The following is a 17,186-nucleotide window of genomic DNA, read 5'->3' as shown; positions in this document are numbered from 1 at the left end:
AACCCACCCGGCACCATTCCCGAAGCCCGGCGAGCCCGCGAGGCTCCCAGCGGCTCCGCAAATGCCGCTGCCGCCCGCTGCAGCTCCCGCCTCCCCGCCGCGCCCACAGAGGTGCCGGCAGCGGGCGAGGGCTCCGAAACCGGGGGGATGGCTGAGGAGGGGAAACGGGAGCTGGGTCGGGCGGGCTGCGGCAGCGGGGCCGAGGGGCGGCAGAGCCGGCACGGACACATCGCCCGGGACACCGCGTGTCTGCCACCGTCCGGGGAGTGACCCGGGGGCGGTCACCCAGCGCTGCGGCCGGCTCCGCGGGACGGGCATGTGGGAAGCGGGCCCGGGCTCCGCGCAGCCAGGCTCCGATGCCGGTCGCATCCCCGGTGGCGGTCCCGGGGACAGGGACAGGGACGGGCCGCGGGGCCGCGCGGGCGGGTGCGGGGGAGGCGCGCGCCCGCCGCTCGCCGCAGCACCGGGGACGCGCCCCCGCCGGCCGTGCTGCAGCGGGGGCGGGGCCCGCCGTGACGGGCGTGGCGGCTGTCCAATGAGATCGGCGCTGCGGGGTGACGAGAGCCAATGGGCGCCGCGGGGGCGGGGCGAGGCGCGGGGGCGGGCCGGCCCACGGCGTGCGGAGGTTGCTATGGCTGTGGCCGGAGAGCGGCCGCGGCGCGGACCAATGGGAACGCGCGGGGCCGCTGACAGACGCGGGCGCGGACCAATAGGCGGACGGCGCGCGGCGGCGGGGGCGGGCGGCGCGGCGGGGGGCGGCGGGGCCGGCGCGGCGCTAAAGGAGCGCGGCGGGCGCGGGGCGGAGCGGGCGCGGCGGAGCCGGCGGGCGGCGGGCGGGCGGCGGCCGGCGCTGCACAGGTGAGGCGGCAGGGCCGGCGGCGGCTCCGGAGCACCGGGGGGCGGCTCGGCGGGGGCCCGCCCGCGGCGGGGGTGTGGCGGGGGCGGCGGGCCCGGCACACAAAGACCCCCTTGTTGGGCCGCCCGCCCGCGCCGCCCTCCCCCCCCCCGCCGCCGCCGGTCCTGGCCGTGAGGGGAGGGGGCCGTTTGCGGCCATTTTCTGCCTTCCCCGCGGGCCCGGGGCGAGGGGCGCGGGGCTGCGGCCGCTCAGGGCGCCGGCGGGCCGAGCCCGCGGCCGCCTCTTTGTCCTTCGGGCCCGGCGAGGGGCAGCGCGGCGGCGGCCCCGGGGCTCTGCTCGGGCCGCCCTGCCCCGGGGGATGCCCCGCCGGCCCGGCCCCGCCGAGCCCCCCGCCCCGCTTTTGTTCGGAACGCGTAGGGGCTTTTTTTGGGATTTTTTTTGCCTTTATTCGCACGTCGTCTGTTGGGAGTGCTGGATTCCTGCATGATAAATGTGCTCATTTGTGTGTTTCATTTGAATGCCATTGTTAGCGGAGGAGCCCTGGGTAGGGTGAGCTGCAGCTTGCTTTGCTTCTGCAGAGGGTCCTTGGAGATGGGCTTTGTGGGATTGAAAGCCCGGGAGGCAGAATGACCCTGAAAGTGCTCGTGATCCCCGATGTTTAGGTTTATCCTCAGGAACTGCTATAAAGTCAGTTATACCGTTCGTGTAATACTGGTGTATGCAGTCATATATGAATGCATTCATTTCGGTCTTCACCCTTTAATTCCGCTGGGGAACAATAATGGCTAATTTTGTCGTATGAGCTTTATTTGACCTTCAGGTTTCACTGCCTCTTGGTGTGTAAAAACGGAGTCTGGCTGCCTCTGGCTGTGTCACACCTGCCCGGGGAGCAGCCAGGACCTGACACCGAGGGGTGTTGCCGTGCCAGGGTGGCACTGGCGTTCCAGGGCTTTGTTGAAACTTGGGCTGGAGTCTGGCACAGTGGGGACAGTCACCTTTCTCACTTGGGTTTCAAGGCTGGGTTATTTAATCTGTGGGCTTCTTGAGCCACATGTAGCATTCATTGACTAATACCTTCATTTTCCTGGTGGAGGAGTTCAGCTATCACTTAAGGTGTCCCCTCAGCGATTCCATCTTTGTTCATGGAAATTTTCCCTCAGAGGCTCTTCTAAAGCACTTTAAATGTTGAGTCATCATATCTTGATTTGCATTAAGCCATCTGTGCTAAGGGGTCTGCTCCTCGCACCTCTGAAGGGTTCAGTGACTTCATGCTTGCTCTACGCTGAAGTTGGACAATGTGATAAAGCTCTTTGCCTTAGATGGAGACACAATTATCCTGTTTAATTATATGCTCTTCTCAGGAGGGTTGGGTTGCAGAATTTCCAGCAGGGCACGTGCCATGGTGGGAAAGGTGACAAATGCAGTTTGGGAACCTCCCTTGCTTTGTTCCCAAGCTGACCTTTGGGTTACCTGCTGGAAAAGGCTCCTGTAGCCAATGGAACGATGCAGGAGCGATGTTGTATGTTACAAACCAAGATGTTTAAAGTCCTGAGTATGTGGGCTCAGGCTTTACCTTGCCATTCCGTGGGCAGTTTCAGAGGGATCTGCCAGCTCCAGGAATCCTGGCTATGACAGCAGTGCCTACAGAAGGGGCAGGGGCCTCTCTTGGATAGAGGCAGACAGGTAAAATGAGTGTGCAGGGGCTCTTGTCAGTCAGTGGTTTTTCTTTCTGCTTCAAATTACCCGTGGAGCCGTTGGAAAATCCAGCATCACTCCTTACAGTGTTTTGAGGCTTGAGGTAAACTTGAGATCTGGAGACATTTTTTGGAATATGGTGATGTCAGCACTCAGGACTGAGAACAGGAGCAGGCTGTAGAAATGCAGAGTTTTTCAGGAAGAATGTGAGCAAGGGGTAGCTGCCTTAATGGCTTGCAGAACTCCAAGTGTCCCAAGTTCTTGTCTGTAGTTGAAAATCCTCATTTTAAAACACATCCTTCCTGCCTTCTGTTTTCTGCAGCAGAATCCACTGAGCGGATTTATGGATTTGTATCTATCTCTGTATTTTTGTTTTTCACTGTTCATTGCAGCTGAGTTTACTGCCAAGCTTCTGCTCCATTTGCTCTGTTTCCTTATCAGCCCAGCACACAGGTGTGTATTTTTCCTGCTTGCAACTCCTGCTGTGATGTCTCTCCCTTGCTGCTGCACAGCTGGAACCAGTCCTTGCTGGCTGTCCTGCCCTGGCTTTGGGTTACACTTGACTGTCACTGAACTTTTGTGTGGTGTTGATTTGTGCAGAGGTGTGTGAGCAGGTGCTCTCAGTTGTGCAGCAGCTTCTCTAGGCTGGGACAAATGCCTGATGCTGCTTTTCCCAGAGAAGATATTGGTGATGGATCATTTAATTGCTGTGCCACAGCTCCACTCACGGCATGGATCAGTGTGGTTGGTGTGTTTGTAACGTGCTCCTCGCTTTTCCCTCTCCCCTGACAGGGTAACTGGGATTGGGCACCTTCGCTTCCCGGGATGGCACAGAGGTTGGGGCAGGAGGATCCGGAGCGCTACCTCTTTGTGGACAGGGCTGTCATCTACAACCCTGCCACCCAGGCCGACTGGACTGCCAAAAAGTTGGTGTGGATCCCCTCAGAGCGCCATGGCTTCGAGGCAGCCAGCATCAAGGAGGAGAAAGGGGATGAGGTGTTGGTTGAACTGGCGGAGAATGGGAAGAAGGCGCTCGTCAATAAAGATGATGTTCAGAAGATGAATCCTCCCAAGTTCTCTAAAGTGGAAGACATGGCAGAATTAACCTGTTTAAATGAAGCCTCTGTATTGCATAATTTAAAGGATCGCTATTACTCTGGGCTCATCTATGTAAGTACTAATTACGGGATCCATTCTGGGTGCTAGTTCAGCTGAACTTACCTGATTCCCATCCCATTACGGTTTGAGTAGGTCTTGTCTTTGATTTTGGCAGCCTAAATACTTAGGACTACTGTAAATGCTGGGGATACAAGGTCTTTTTCTATGCTGTGTACAGATCAAGAACTGTCATAAAACAAATAATACAATTCTGTGATCATCTGTCAGCCACAGAATGTGAAATGGCAGCTTGGGGTCTCTGCTTATGTTGCTCCTTGGAGCACTTGCCTCCTGCTGAACTGATCCAGTGAGAAGTGGCAAGTGGCTTCCTTGAGCTAAGGGAGATGACAAACCCTCACTTTGCTGAATTGCTGTCTTTAATTGCTCATGTGAATGAGCACATCTCTTGTTTTAACTTGCTGCATATTAAAAATGGCAATAAGAGGCTCTGCTGGTATTTAAAAGATGAAGTTGGAGAGTACTGGGAATGCAAAATGTCTTTTTGGAACTGAGAATCATCCTAGTGGCCAGGAAGGGATGCGTTCAAGTGCTTAAAATAAACCAATAAGATAAAGCATTTTTTTTTCCAGTGGTTTTGAAGCGCTAATTGAACATCTGGCTTATCACCATCATGCTCTGGAGTTGGGAATCACAGTGCCCTTGGTGCTGTGTCTGACCCTGCTCCTCCCTTGGGCTCTGTCCAGGGCTGTGCCTACAGTTGGGAGCAGCTCTTGCTCTCTTGGCAAACTGATTGCACAGTGACTTGTTGGGTCAGGGAGTCAGGAACAGCTACAAGGAGACTTTCTGTCTGAAAAGAAAATGGAACATCTGCTTAAATGCTTGGTTCACTTTATAAACACTTGTACTGAAGCTTAAATCCATTTTATTTAGTCCTGATAGCTGGCTCATTTTCCCCTCCATCTGGGGATTAGGGGTACCTTTTTAGCTTGACCCTGGAAAATATTAGGACTTATTAAAAATTATATACAACTACAAAGTGGTTTTTTTTTTTTTTAAATATATTTGTGTGTCTTTGTCAGCTTCCTCTTCCGAGGCCTTACACCAAGGTGCTCACAGCAGAGCTGGGTAAAAATTACTTCTGGAGTGATTTCTACAAAGGAAACTAACTGGATAATTAATAGGGACCAGATTAGAAACTATAAGTAAACAGGTTGATAGGTCGAAAGTTTTCAGCCTGTGTATCAATCCTAATGATGGCTGTTATGGAATTCATTACAACTATTATAGCCCCATTTCATTGTGAAGGTCAAAAATCTGAAGGCCTGAAATGTCACAGCAAGCTCTAGTGCGGACTGCAGCCAGCAAACACAGGCACAGATGTTTCTGGGGGATGGGGTGAGATCTGTCACTCGTGAACACACACAGAGGGTACAGCACTGTGCTCTGCATGGCTGACAAGCCCTCCCTTTGTGAAAGACTGGCTGGTCATGTATGTGGAGTCTGTGAGGTCCTACAGGTGACTTAGCTTTGTTCTCATCCCAAAAGGATTCATCCTTTCTCTGTTGAGGCAGACTGGAATTTGTTCCTTGGCTTGGTGGTGCTGCTGCCCCGAAGGGGGATCAGTGCATGTGGATATTGTGACAGACCTCCCTGCCCCCAGCTGGGAGAAGTTGGTTGGGGTTAAGAAGCTCCTGGATTTGTTGGTCTGTTCTGGAGGCCTGAGTTGCAGGGACAGTGCTGGAGGATGCTGCTCTTGCCAACAGCAGTGGTTCAGTGCAGCTGTAACAATGGCTTGTCGGCTGAAAGTAAAACCTGGCTTGTTTTGTGAAGGTGTGGAGAAAAGCATTGGCAAGGAGTGTCAAGGAATGAATGCTTGAAAAGATTCAGAAGCCCTAGAGAAACTTAAGGAGCTCAAGCTGGTGGGGTTTTTAGTGCAGGGGTCTCTGTTTGGGATCCCTGAATGTCATGAATGTGACACCACTTCTGGCACAGCCTGGAGCCATTGCCTGCAATTCCTGCTGAGGTTTCCCTGGTGTAAGGAAAAGAGCTACAGTTAACTGAGCTGAAATGAGTTCTGGTGGTTTGGCCATATTGACAGGAGCTGGTTAAAGGTTTGATTTCCAGCTAGCATCCCCATTGTAACCAAACAAATCTTAAATGTTAATGGTGTTGGTCTCAAGCAGTTGAGGTGTGGGTGGTGAATCTGATTTGGTGTCCTGGAATTTCCCAACAGGCAGCATTCAGTGTTGCCTTTCTGGGAAGTGGAAGATGCAAGAATGACAACTGAAGTTTTCTTTCAATCCCTAGAAAGGCAACAAATGAGTTGAGGGATTTGGCCAGTGGGTCCAGTCATCTGTCTGTGATCTCCATGTCCAGGATGACGCTGCTGCAGGAACAGGAAGGCTGACTAAAGCCCACAGTGACCTGGGCAGTGATGCTCCCTTCCAAGAGTTTCATGTAACAGCCAAGTAGGGATGGCCAGGAGTTTCTGGAACTTGCAGCATCTCTAATGCCTGCCAAGTGACATGATCTCAGGCTCTGAGCATCACTGCTGTGCTGTGGGAGATGAACACAAGTGGAGAATATGGAAGATCAGTGGCTTGTAAAGGCATGATGTCAGTGCTTGGGCCTGTCTTTCTGGGGCCTTTTCATGGCAGCACAGAACATGAAAAGGAGCAGGACTTGTGTAAGAGCTGCTGAGAAGGGTGCTTGGGGTGTACATTGTAATGATCCCAGTTTTGCTTTGGAGATGAAATAACTTAATTTCTTGCTCCACTTTTAACATAATCTCTTCCATTTCTTGCCCCAAGGTTTATTTTGAGTGTAAATGCTGGTTCTGTGAAGATGCAGCTACCTACAGCAGTGATTTATTTGTCTTCTCATTACTTCTATCTTTGCTTGCAGTTTTCACTCTCTGTTGTGTTTCACAGCTGAACTTCCCCAAATCCTGTGCTTTTCTAGGGATATCAGTGGTTATTACATGTCATTTGAATCACTAATGCTCTAAATTGATCCTTCATATCCTGCTGGAGTGGGTTTTGGTTCCTGTAAATGCTTGTGAATGTTGATTCTTCAGCTTCAAAACTGAGCTGTTGTGCCTGCCCTGCTTTGGAGTGGCCAGCTTTAATCCTGGCTTCAGCCTGAATTAGTGACATCCTTCAGCTGCAGATCAGGAACTGGAGGTGGTTCACTGGGAGGGCACCCAGGAGGAATACCCACAGGCTTAGGAGATCCTTTGAAGATTTGGAATAAACATGATTTTGCTCAGACTGGTTTGGTGGTGATTCTTAAATATCCTTCTCCCAAGGTGGATTGAGTTCCAGGTGACTTTCTGGGGGTGTTGATTCAATAAAGGAGTAGTTTTAGTCAGATGTTTTGTGTCACTGAGGTCTCTACCCTTGAATGAGAAAACATCTTTATTCTTGTAAGTTCTGCATGTAAAATGTTACTGTGGAGGCTTCCAGATATCAACCCTAGAGTGTGGTTTGTGCTTAAGTTGTGTCTGCAAAAGGTGATTTCATGGAGGGGAAGAAGTCTTTGAATCAAGCAATGAAATGGAGAAATGAAATCCACTGGAAAGAGTGGATGTTAAGGATGGATGCTGCCAAGTTTTCAAGGCCACACTTGACTTAATTCTTTGTCACAAGCTGTGATAGACAAGGTTACTGCTCTAGTAACTTTCCCTTCATGAGGTTTGGGGTTTTTCCTGAAGCAGCTTCCAAACTTTTCATGTTCCAGTGTAGCATTTGCAGGTAGAGACTGACTGGGATTCTTAGGCTGCTGTGCTGTGGTGGCTCAGGAGCAGTTTTGCTGTGGCTCAGGGGTCTGTGGTGTCACTTTGCTGTTGTGGGGGTCTGAAACCCAGCTGGAGAGGCGACTGGGAATGGGAGACCCTTGAAATGGGTCTCTGGTTTTGCTGGGAAGAGTTGGGAAGTGGCAGGGGAGATGAAAAGGAGGATTTAGTCTGAAAATGCAGTGCTAGGAGGACAGATGCTGCACTTTGCAATGCAGAGGGGAGAGATGGTTGGTGCTTTGGAGAGCTACTAATGAAGTCTGAGAGCTGCAAAGGAATTTTTGGTGTAGGAAGAGGTATTTTCTTCATTTTGATCTCTCTACACTTCAATTGTATTAACTATTAACTGTATTTATTAGCTTCAGTCTATTCAGAAAGCTCATGTGCAGGCATGTCAGTTATGTTCAAAATTAGGCTTCTACTCAGAGTTTGCTACCTAATTTGACTCATATGGCTGATCTGAAGGAAAGAACTTTGTCAGTATTTTTTTAAAAGTATGTACGTAGTTTTCTACCATTTTGGTGATGGATCACCAAAGATGGATCATGTGGGAGAGAGTGTGGCTGGTTAGTCCTTTTTTCACTTTTAAAAGCAAGATATTTTTTTCTTATGAACTCAATACAACTTTTAACACAAGCTATGCCACTTCCAGAGCTGCAAAAAGCAAAGTTGTTCCTAAACACTCTATGTAATGTTTCAGTGCTTTGTTAGGCAGCATTCTGGGTGGAAGTTTTCGTAGTATTTTGAATTTTTAAGTCATAAAACACCAGAGTGGATTGGGTTGGAAGGGACCTTAAAGTTCATCTCCTTGCTGCCTCTGCTGTGCAAGGGACACCTTCCATTAGTCCAGGTGGCTCAGAGGCCCCATCTAGCCAGGAGGTTAAAAAAACTATGAAAAGCACTTCTGTTGATGAAAATGCAGGTAATTGCATGGATCAGGAATGTAAATACCTAATTTCTACTTCAGTAGAATGCAGCTTGTACTTCATATTGCACACCCTGGCTGGAATTAGAATGAATAAGCTAATAACTGTTAATAGTTCTAAGTCAGGGCTAGGTGACACTTTCCCCAGCAATTTAAAAACTCTTCTGATGGCAAGAAAGAGCCTTCCATCCCACTTTTAAAGCATATTTTAAATTTACAATCATCACTGTATGCACCTCTCGTGAAGAGCAATGTTTTATCAAACCTGGTGGGTCTCTCCTAAGAGCTCCAGAACACACCAGCAGGGTGGCTCCTGTACAGGTTTGACACAAGGGACTGATTTTCCAGGGAAGCCAAACATCTGAGCTGCAGATGGCTGTGTTTTAATGGTCTGACTGGTGAGTGCAGGTGATCATCTGAAAAGTTCTGGGATAAATGGCACGTTTCCCACTCAGCTGGTCTATAAGCATTCGGCTTTGAGTGTCTTTTCTCATGGGAAGATGATCTGTCCAGACCAGAAGTCTGTGTTGTGCAGTCAGAATCTCCCACTCCTGTGCCCACTGCAGTAGGATGGGATGAAGGAATTGCTCACTCAAACATAGGGTGTAATTAGGCTGCAGCAAAAGCTAAGGTATTCCAAATTCAGTGGGCTTTATAGTCATTTATTTTTAAAAAATGTTGCTGTTGCCACAGATCTGTTCTAGGCCCATCTTTCCTGGAGGAGGTTCCTTGCCCACAGTTGAATGTGTGGCTTTCTGATACCCCCATAAATCATTGCAGCTACTCCTTAACTGCTTCCTGACCTCATTCAGTCAGAAGGATTAAAATGAATAGAATTTCTCAAGCGCTTGCCTTCGATTAACCTGTGCCAGTTATCCAGATGGCCTCTGGCACGTGTGACTGTGGGGGATGTTGGGGAGCCCATGGGCTGTGTTTGGGTGCTCAGGTAGGAGCTGCCAGCTGGGGTAGGTAGTCAAGGTGTGTGTGCTGTGGGGGAGGTCAGGTTTTGAATGGTTTTGTTGTTCCTTCAGGAAGGACAAAAAGCTGGTGAAGCTTGAGGAAAGGCTTAGATGCAGCTTCAGAGTCTCCCAAATTCCAGTGAACTGTGCATTATCTTCCCTGCCCACTCCCCCTTGGTTTTTTAAGCTAAGACTTTTGAAAAAGCGTTGGAAGCTGTTTATGTGAGGCTGAGAGTTCCTGGAAGCCTCCTGCTGGTTCTGCTCTCCTGGCACAGCACTACTGGGTTTTCTTTCCACCAGTGAGAACGTGCTCACTATTGTGCAAATAAAATACTGCAGCAGGTATTTGTTGATAATTGCAAGTGTTACCTCCGTAATGGGTCTGCAGCCCTGTTATTTCATTTTTAATGTACTTTCCATTTCACTGGAACAGAAGAGGGAAAGAATGAGAACTATGCCATAGTCCCCAGTTGCAGAGCCTGCTGTGGGTGGCAGCTCTTACAGCACTGCACTGGAGGAGCTGTCTTTAAGCTGTTCCTTCTGTTAAGCTGCTGCCTCCTGTGAGGCCTGAGTGTAACCTAGAACAATCTGTGGTATTATATAAGCATCTGTGTTCTAATTGCTTTAATTTTCCTGCTGGTCCAGTTGGGAATGTTTCACGTTACCGAGTGTCAAGGATTGGGTTTAAAGAAACCTGCAAGAAATGGAGTTTGTTACTTAATTCCATTTTTTTCCTTCCACAAACCAGTCACTGGATCTAATACCCAGTGTGTGGCTGGGGTTCACATTGGTGGAACTGCTGACTTGGAGGCAGCTGTCTGACACAAGAACTTTTTTTTTATGTTAACTCTTGATTTTTGGAAGACTCCTAAATGTGATCAAATTGAGAGAATTCTGTGCAGGGTTAGAAATATTTGAGTGACTTGAGGGAAGTGAATCAATGCCCTCCTTGCCCTCACAGAAGCAGAGGTATGAAAAGGTGCATGTTTTTCTCAAACTCTGTTTCTATAAAAAAGGGTAGATGAAGAGAGTAAAAAGGAGCAGCAGTTTGCACTGTCCTGTTCAAGTGCTCAGGTCAGCACACTGCTGCAGGACACCCCTCCAGCCTGTGCCTGTGTCACAACTGCTGTAAAGCTGTCAGGCTCCAACATGCAGCTCTCCAGGAGCCTTGTGGAAGGATATTAATACTTGTCTGGCCCTGGTGCAAGCTCAGCTCATGTTTTAGCTCTGAGCAGTTGCTGTGGCTGAGGCCCTTCTGTCTGAGCTCAGGCTGTGACCCTGAGTGTGTCTGTGTGAGAGGAGGAGCTGGCAGAGCAGGGCAGAGCCTGCACTGCTGAGCTAAGGGGGGTTTTCTCTCTGAGCACATCACCTGAAGGCTCTGAATGTGAAATTTCAGCTCTGCTGAGCTTCCTCAGCTTCAGCTGTAGAGAACATCCACAGACAAGTCATCTACAGTGTGGGCTGAGCTTTTTCATTAATAGCTGGTGTATGTGTTATGCTGCTTTCCTTTCTCATTCTGCTCCTCAGCTGCCCTGAGTGAATCTCTGGCTCTCATCCCTCAGCCTCTCTGACCTGAGGTTCCCAGGCTGTTCCTTACCCTTGCTGGACACCCTTTGATTCCTAATGTTGTACCCACCCCAGGACACAACCTCACCTCCATCCCCTCTGAGACTGAAGAGCTGCCTGCCCTTCTTTAAGGCTTCAATTGAATAACTTCAGGGAGAAAAGGTGCTAGGTGAGAAAACCATGTCTAGCTTTGGAGTGTGAAAGGTGGGTTTTGTAACCCCTGGAAGTGAAACCAGGCAAGAAAAGGCTCTGATGGAGCAATTTATCAGCCTGGAGAATGTGTTCTACTCCATTAGTTACGGGATACTGCTTAAAACATGTATTGCTTGCTAGGCTGGGAATGGCTGGTTTCCGTTTCAGGTAATAATGAAAGATGTCTAGATGTTTACTTACTTTAGCTTAATTATTTATGTAGTAATAGAGTGAGTCTGTCACTTATTATATTTGAAGAGTTGGAGATAAACATTAAGTGTGTACTGGGGTGATGCAAACTGATTGTTTCAAATGCCAAAACTGTACCTGCATCTTGCTAATGTGCTCTCAAGTGGTGCTTTGAAGAGGTCTTTTGATGTCATGGCAGAAGAGACCAACCTAAGAGACATAACAGCTTATTCCTGGGTACAGGAACTGGTAATCCAAGGGATTTTTACCCTTAACCTTTTACCCTTAACCTCCTCCATGTGTGTATGCACAGGGAAGGGGTGATATGGTTTTAAGGGAAGACAGGCCATGAAAGCCAACACTCCAGATTTGGAGCCTGAACTCCTGTGTGTTTTCACCTGGGAATAAAACACTCTGTTTGCCAGTTGTTCACTTAAACCCACCTCCCTCCTAGGATGTAGGGCTGGACTGGAGTTTGAAACAGGCCAGTGCCAGGATCCTGAGCTCTGCAGGCTGGGACAGCTTAGCAGAACCCAAATTACTACATGATGAACTACTGGATACAGGCTGTAGGCATCTGGAAACCTTCAAACTGCACATTTAGTGTCCTGAAGGAGAGCTTGTATAACAAACCTCTCTCAGAGCTCTCCTTTGCTGTCTGTGCCTGGAGCCCTGCCTGCAGAGTGCATTCCAGGGTGTCCTATGGCTGTGGGTTGATCCTGTCTGCAGCCTATTCTGGGGAAAGCAGAAATGTGTGTTTTAAACAGCCAGCTGTTTGCAGCTGATCCATGCTGATCATCCAAGGTGAATCAGCATCTTTGCTTGCCTTTCAGTTCTTGATACACACATCCTGTCTGTCAGCTGAAAAAGGAATGAAGTCTGCTTCTCCATGCAGACTGGGCTGTCACTGGAGCTCACCAGTGCTGATCCCAGCTCTTATTCCCACCTGACAATTCCATCAGAGTCCACACAGTGCAGGATTCTATTCATTAAATAGGATGTCCATTTGTTAAGCAGATGTGTACGTATTCCTGATAATTCCTCCTGTGGCTGCTCACCAGGAAGCTTTTTGAGGGGTTTAAAACAATCTCCACTTTTTGTGTGTTTGGTTTCCATGCCAAAAGCCCTTTCCTGCAGTCTGCTGCATTAGGCACAGTGATGTACTGTGAGACTTACAGTTATAAAATAGCTGGGCAAGATTCTGGTACCATTTGCCTCCCTCCCGATTAAATTAAATTTGGCTCATTAAAAGCATCCTTTCTGTGTTTCTTTGCCTACCAAGCCATGAAGACAGCCCACCAATATGTTCATCTATTGCTTTTTGCAGTAGATGACAGGAAATTGGAAAAATTCAGTTCCATCTTCCTGTGTAAAAATTAAGGCTGTGCAGGGTGGTGCTGGTTTGAAAAGGGTCTCATTTTAAGATTCTGCAGGGAAATAGCAGGAGAGTGAACTGGGTAACAAATATGCAGGAAATCAAGGTGCTGGAGTTCAAGGTGCTACATGCAAAGAGCTGTGTCATGGCACAGAGGGAATGGTATGGGATAAAAGCATATCCTTTAGATTTAGTTTCAAATCAGTGAACCCCAGCACTGGTGAAATTTGAATTTTGTGCTTCATAACTTGTAATTTGGCCCTGTTCAATATGAAGCTTCATCAATTAACCCTTTGCAGTTGCCCAGGATACTCTCTGGATTGGCCAAGTTTTGTTGGCATCGAGCTTTGCTTATTCTGGTCCTTCACAGGTTCATCCAATTACTGCCTCAGGAGATAGCCTGGAAAGGCTTCCAGGTTAGGTATTATCAATAGAGGTCTGAAGGATTGTTAAGTTTTTCTAGGTTCTTAATTCTTTCTGTAGCTAAATAGTAACATTTAGTCCATGTCTGTGCTGGGGAAATAAACTAAACATGCCAAAGCAACTGGGGTGAGGAGAGAAGGATAATCTCCAAAGAGCTGTTCTGTCCTAGCACTTAAAATTTCTTTTTTTAAAAAATTACTTACCAGATCAATTTATTCTTGTCTGGGGAAGGGCAGTGATTCTGGGGAAAAAACAACAGCTTTCCCTTGGGAAAATAAAAAGTGAAAACAACTGGTCAAAGTTTTGGATGACCTTGCAGAGAAATAGAAGTGTGGCTGTTGCAAGAGGGTAGCCAATGTAGCTGGGTTTTGCTGTAATACCCTTACAGCTTCACCAGTCTCTGGTTTGGGAATTGTGTCCTTGCTCAGAGGAGGAACAGCAGCCCTGGGGGGTAAATTGCACATCTTTGAAGCGAGTGGCTGCAAAGCAGAGCAGGGCTCAGAGTGCTGCTGGGTGAGAGTCCAGAGCCCTCCTGGAGGGCAGAGCTCTGCTGGCCTCAGCACGTTTTGGTGCCATGGCACTGGTCAGAGCTCTGCTGGGACAGGTCTGGAGTGGACTCTGGCTCTGGGAATTCCTTTCCCAGGCCCAGCTCTCCCCTGCAGTCAGCAACAACCAGGTCTCCCTCTCAAGCTGTGGCTGCACTGGAGGAGCACAGGGGAGGTGCTGCTCTGTGGCTCTGAGCTGGTGATTCTGTGGTGGGCTGAGTAAACCTATCCTTCTTTTGATGACCCTCATTTGAAGCCTAGACTGGAAACCAGGCTTGTGGCTGTTCTCAGTGCTTCCATGTCACTGGTGGTGCTGCCAGATGGCTGTGGGTGACCTCAGCTGAGCACAGGGAAGGTGGCTAGAATGGGGTGTCCATTGTTCACCAGTTAATTGGCTCATTGGACGGTTGTACCAAGCTGTTAAAATAACTGTCCTGCCTTCCCTCCCTTCCAGTGTCACCAGTGACCATGAATGAGTTCGAGCAGGGAACTGCTTCTGGTTCCAAGCAATTCTGTTTGAAATTTGTCTGCAGCAGTGTCCACGTCAGAAAGTGAGGGCAAGAGCACTGATCCTGGCAAGAGGGACAGTGGTAGGAAAGGAGGCTGGGGAGGAACTGCCCACTTGCCAACAGACCCATGTTATGTTGAGTTAATGACTGATAAGTTGTTCTTTATCCTTGGGTCAGTTGCCCTGATAAGATCTGTTTCCTTTCTCTTGAGAAATAAATACCTTGTTTAGGTGGTAAGGCCCTGCAGTTCTTATCAGCCAGCAGATCTCACCAAAGCTGAGGGAGTATTTTCCTACAAGGACATAAGATGTCCCTATGTCAGGATATCTGGCTTAAAACCAAGTTCTTTTTCTTTGCTGATGGTGCTCCTGGACTCAGTTCAGAGAACACCTTCTGCCTGTCTTTCCAGAAGCTGGTGGAGGTGCAGAAAGGACAGGGGGGGCACATTTTTCTCCTAATAGAATATTTTGTACTTTGAAAAAAAAAAAAAAGGCAGATTGGGACTTTCAGCTGCTGTGTTCATACCAATGTTGCAGAAATACTCTTTTAAATCAACAAATATTACAAGAATCCTGAGTGACCTGCTCAGTACTCTGGGCTCTCAAAGCTGTTAATGCTGTCTTGCTTATTCTCCCCATTCTTTTTCTCCTCTCAACCTGCAAAGGTAAGAAACGTGGCTTTCCTGATATTCAGAAAGATACCTCCTATTTCTGCCAAACCTGGTCTGCCTTGCTTGCATTCCTGAGCTGGTAAAAATGGGAATTTCAGTAATGACCAAGAACACTCTGCCCAAGCATGAGAGGAGATAACAGTGAATGGAGAGATTCTGCTTTCTTAAAAGCAGCCAATTCTGGTTGCTGCTGAAAGGGCCAGAGCCAACCAGATCCCTTGGATGAGGGAACAGCCTGGGAGAGCAGAGTGTCTGTCTGAGCTCAGCCTCTGATCCCCAGCCAGACCAGGCTCATGTCCCTCCCACAGAACCGCGTGGCCGTGGCTGCCTGTGCTCCTTCTTCTGCTGGGGATGTTCCTGGGATAACTTCCTTAGCAATAACTGCTGTAGAGCAGAGATGGAACTCACTGGAGGAGTCTGTGGTCCTTGGGTCACAGGGAAATGCAGCCCTGTGGGCATTGCTTCAGTGTGGGCTCAGTTCTGTGACACTTGAGGCATGTTTGGCTGAACAGAAATGCCTCAGTAGGAGTCAGTGAAATCAGCAATGTACAATTGCTGCTGGTTCCTTGTTATTCTGGTAAGCCACTCTGACAGCAGAGTGAGCAACATCTGCAGGGCCAGACTGTCCCTCAGCTGGGCTGGGACAGGGGAGGGAATGACCCTTGTGTGGGATTGAGAAGGGCTGATGAGCAGAAAAGGTGGACAGATATGAGAAAACAGCAGGATAACAGAAATAATGGTGGTTTGAAATAGGCTCTTCCCTCAACTAGATTAGTTACTAGAGCAATGGATATTATCAGTTCCTTCAAAATGAAAATACCTTGGAATGCACATTTTACTGAAGGAGTTGAACATCAAAAGGTGTCCATAAAGCCTGGAACTTGGCAAACGGAAGAGAGATTTAAATGTCTGTGGGAAAGAGATCAGATACTCCTCTTGAAATTTACCTACGCTTATTATCTTTAAATTACTTTTTATGCAGGTAATTAAAGAGCCTTTTAAGAGAACTAGAAACCAATAATTTGAATATAGCAGGTACTTTGAGTTGCTCTACAAAAAGCACCTCAATTTTGTTTTAAGATAAATATTACAGAACCTGTGAAAAGGCTTTCTGTTCTTTACGACTCCATTTCAATACTGTTTACTAACAGAAATGTTTGTTGTTTTTCTCTTTTTCCAGACCTATTCAGGGCTGTTCTGTGTAGTTATAAATCCTTACAAGAACCTCCCAATTTACTCAGAGAACATTATTGAGATGTACAGAGGGAAGAAGCGCCACGAGATGCCACCGCACATTTACGCGATATCCGAGTCTGCCTACAGGTGCATGCTGCAAGGTAAGGAGCACTCACTGGGGATTGAACAGCTACCTGCCAGCTCCTTCATGTACCTACAGCTTGGGGTTTCCTTATCCAGCTCCATGGAATCAGAATTTTAAGGAATCACGTTTGTGTGACTTGCTGAGGCGCAGCAGCAAAGTGACACCAACACAATTGTACTGGGCCAGCTGGTGCTGTGGAAGTTGTAGCAGAAATACTTTGTTCCTAAAAAAAAAAAGTGATAAGGTTCATTTCAAAAGATGTTGTGCTCTGGCTGTGGAGGAAGGAGGAGTAAAAGAGTGTGATTGAAAAGAGAAAGCTATAAAAATGTTGGTGTTTTGGCAGCTGACAAATAATCTGAGGTGACAATGGAACAATGGCATGTTTGAGTTCAAAAAGAGGTCAGGGAAATACTTAACCTGGAGGAATTTCTTTTTTTTTTTTTTTTCCTCCTAACTTATGTATTGCTGTAGTAGAATAGGGTGAGTTTATGGGAGGTTTGAATTTTGGCTTTAAGGCTGTGCTGGACAAACATGAAAACTGAATCTGATGTGATACAATTTTGTTGAAATGAGTACCTACTGTTGAACTTGCACAGTTGCATTTCTGACACAGTATTCTGGAAGCACAGCTCATACTATCCAGTATTGATTCATATTTAGGGGGCTGTTAAAGGTGTGGGGACACCAGCATGCTGTATCCAGAGAGGTGTGTGTACCCAAGAGCCAGGTCTGCACACCTTGCTGTGTTTTGTGCTGTAGCTGTGGAGAGACTGGAAGGAGGGGAAAAGCTGTTTGACCTACTTCACACAAACGGAGCAAAAGCTGGCTTCTGCTACCAGCTTAACCAACCATTTACATGTTAACTATTTTTAGACATTTTATATCTTTCAATACATCACACAAGTCTTTGTTTCTTCAGTTGTGACTTTGTCTTTGGGGCTGCTTAATAATCAACTACAGGTTGCTGAGTGTCCTTTCTCCTCAGAACTGTGCCAGCAGAGTGGGGTGATGCAGGGACAGGCAGGGGAAGAGCAGCGAACTGAGGCCAC

The 17,186-nt window shown here is 48.1% G+C and overlaps 1 protein-coding gene across 4 annotated transcripts in view; it reads left to right on the top strand.

The window, feature by feature from the left end:
- The first annotated feature begins 780 nt into the window (after window positions 1-780).
- MYH10 (myosin heavy chain 10) overlaps window positions 781-17,186 on the top strand; it is a 95,784-nt gene continuing 79,378 nt past the window's right edge. For all 4 annotated transcript variants that reach the window (XM_085077990.1, XM_085077988.1, XM_085077989.1 and 1 more), the window contains exons 1-3: window positions 781-858; window positions 3,344-3,721; window positions 15,997-16,153. In XM_085077990.1, the coding sequence (XP_084934116.1) occupies window positions 3,377-3,721; window positions 15,997-16,153 (502 nt within the window). In that variant the 5' untranslated portion in view covers window positions 781-858; window positions 3,344-3,376. The remainder of the gene's footprint in view (window positions 859-3,343; window positions 3,722-15,996; window positions 16,154-17,186) is intronic.

Source organism: Lichenostomus cassidix, chromosome 18 (assembly GCF_008360975.1).
Source record: "Lichenostomus cassidix isolate B80296 chromosome 18, HeHo_3.0, whole genome shotgun sequence".
Taxonomy (NCBI): Eukaryota; Metazoa; Chordata; class Aves; order Passeriformes; family Meliphagidae; genus Lichenostomus; species Lichenostomus cassidix.
Note: the sequence above shows the minus strand (reverse complement) of the source record. Positions and strands in the feature narration are given on the sequence as shown.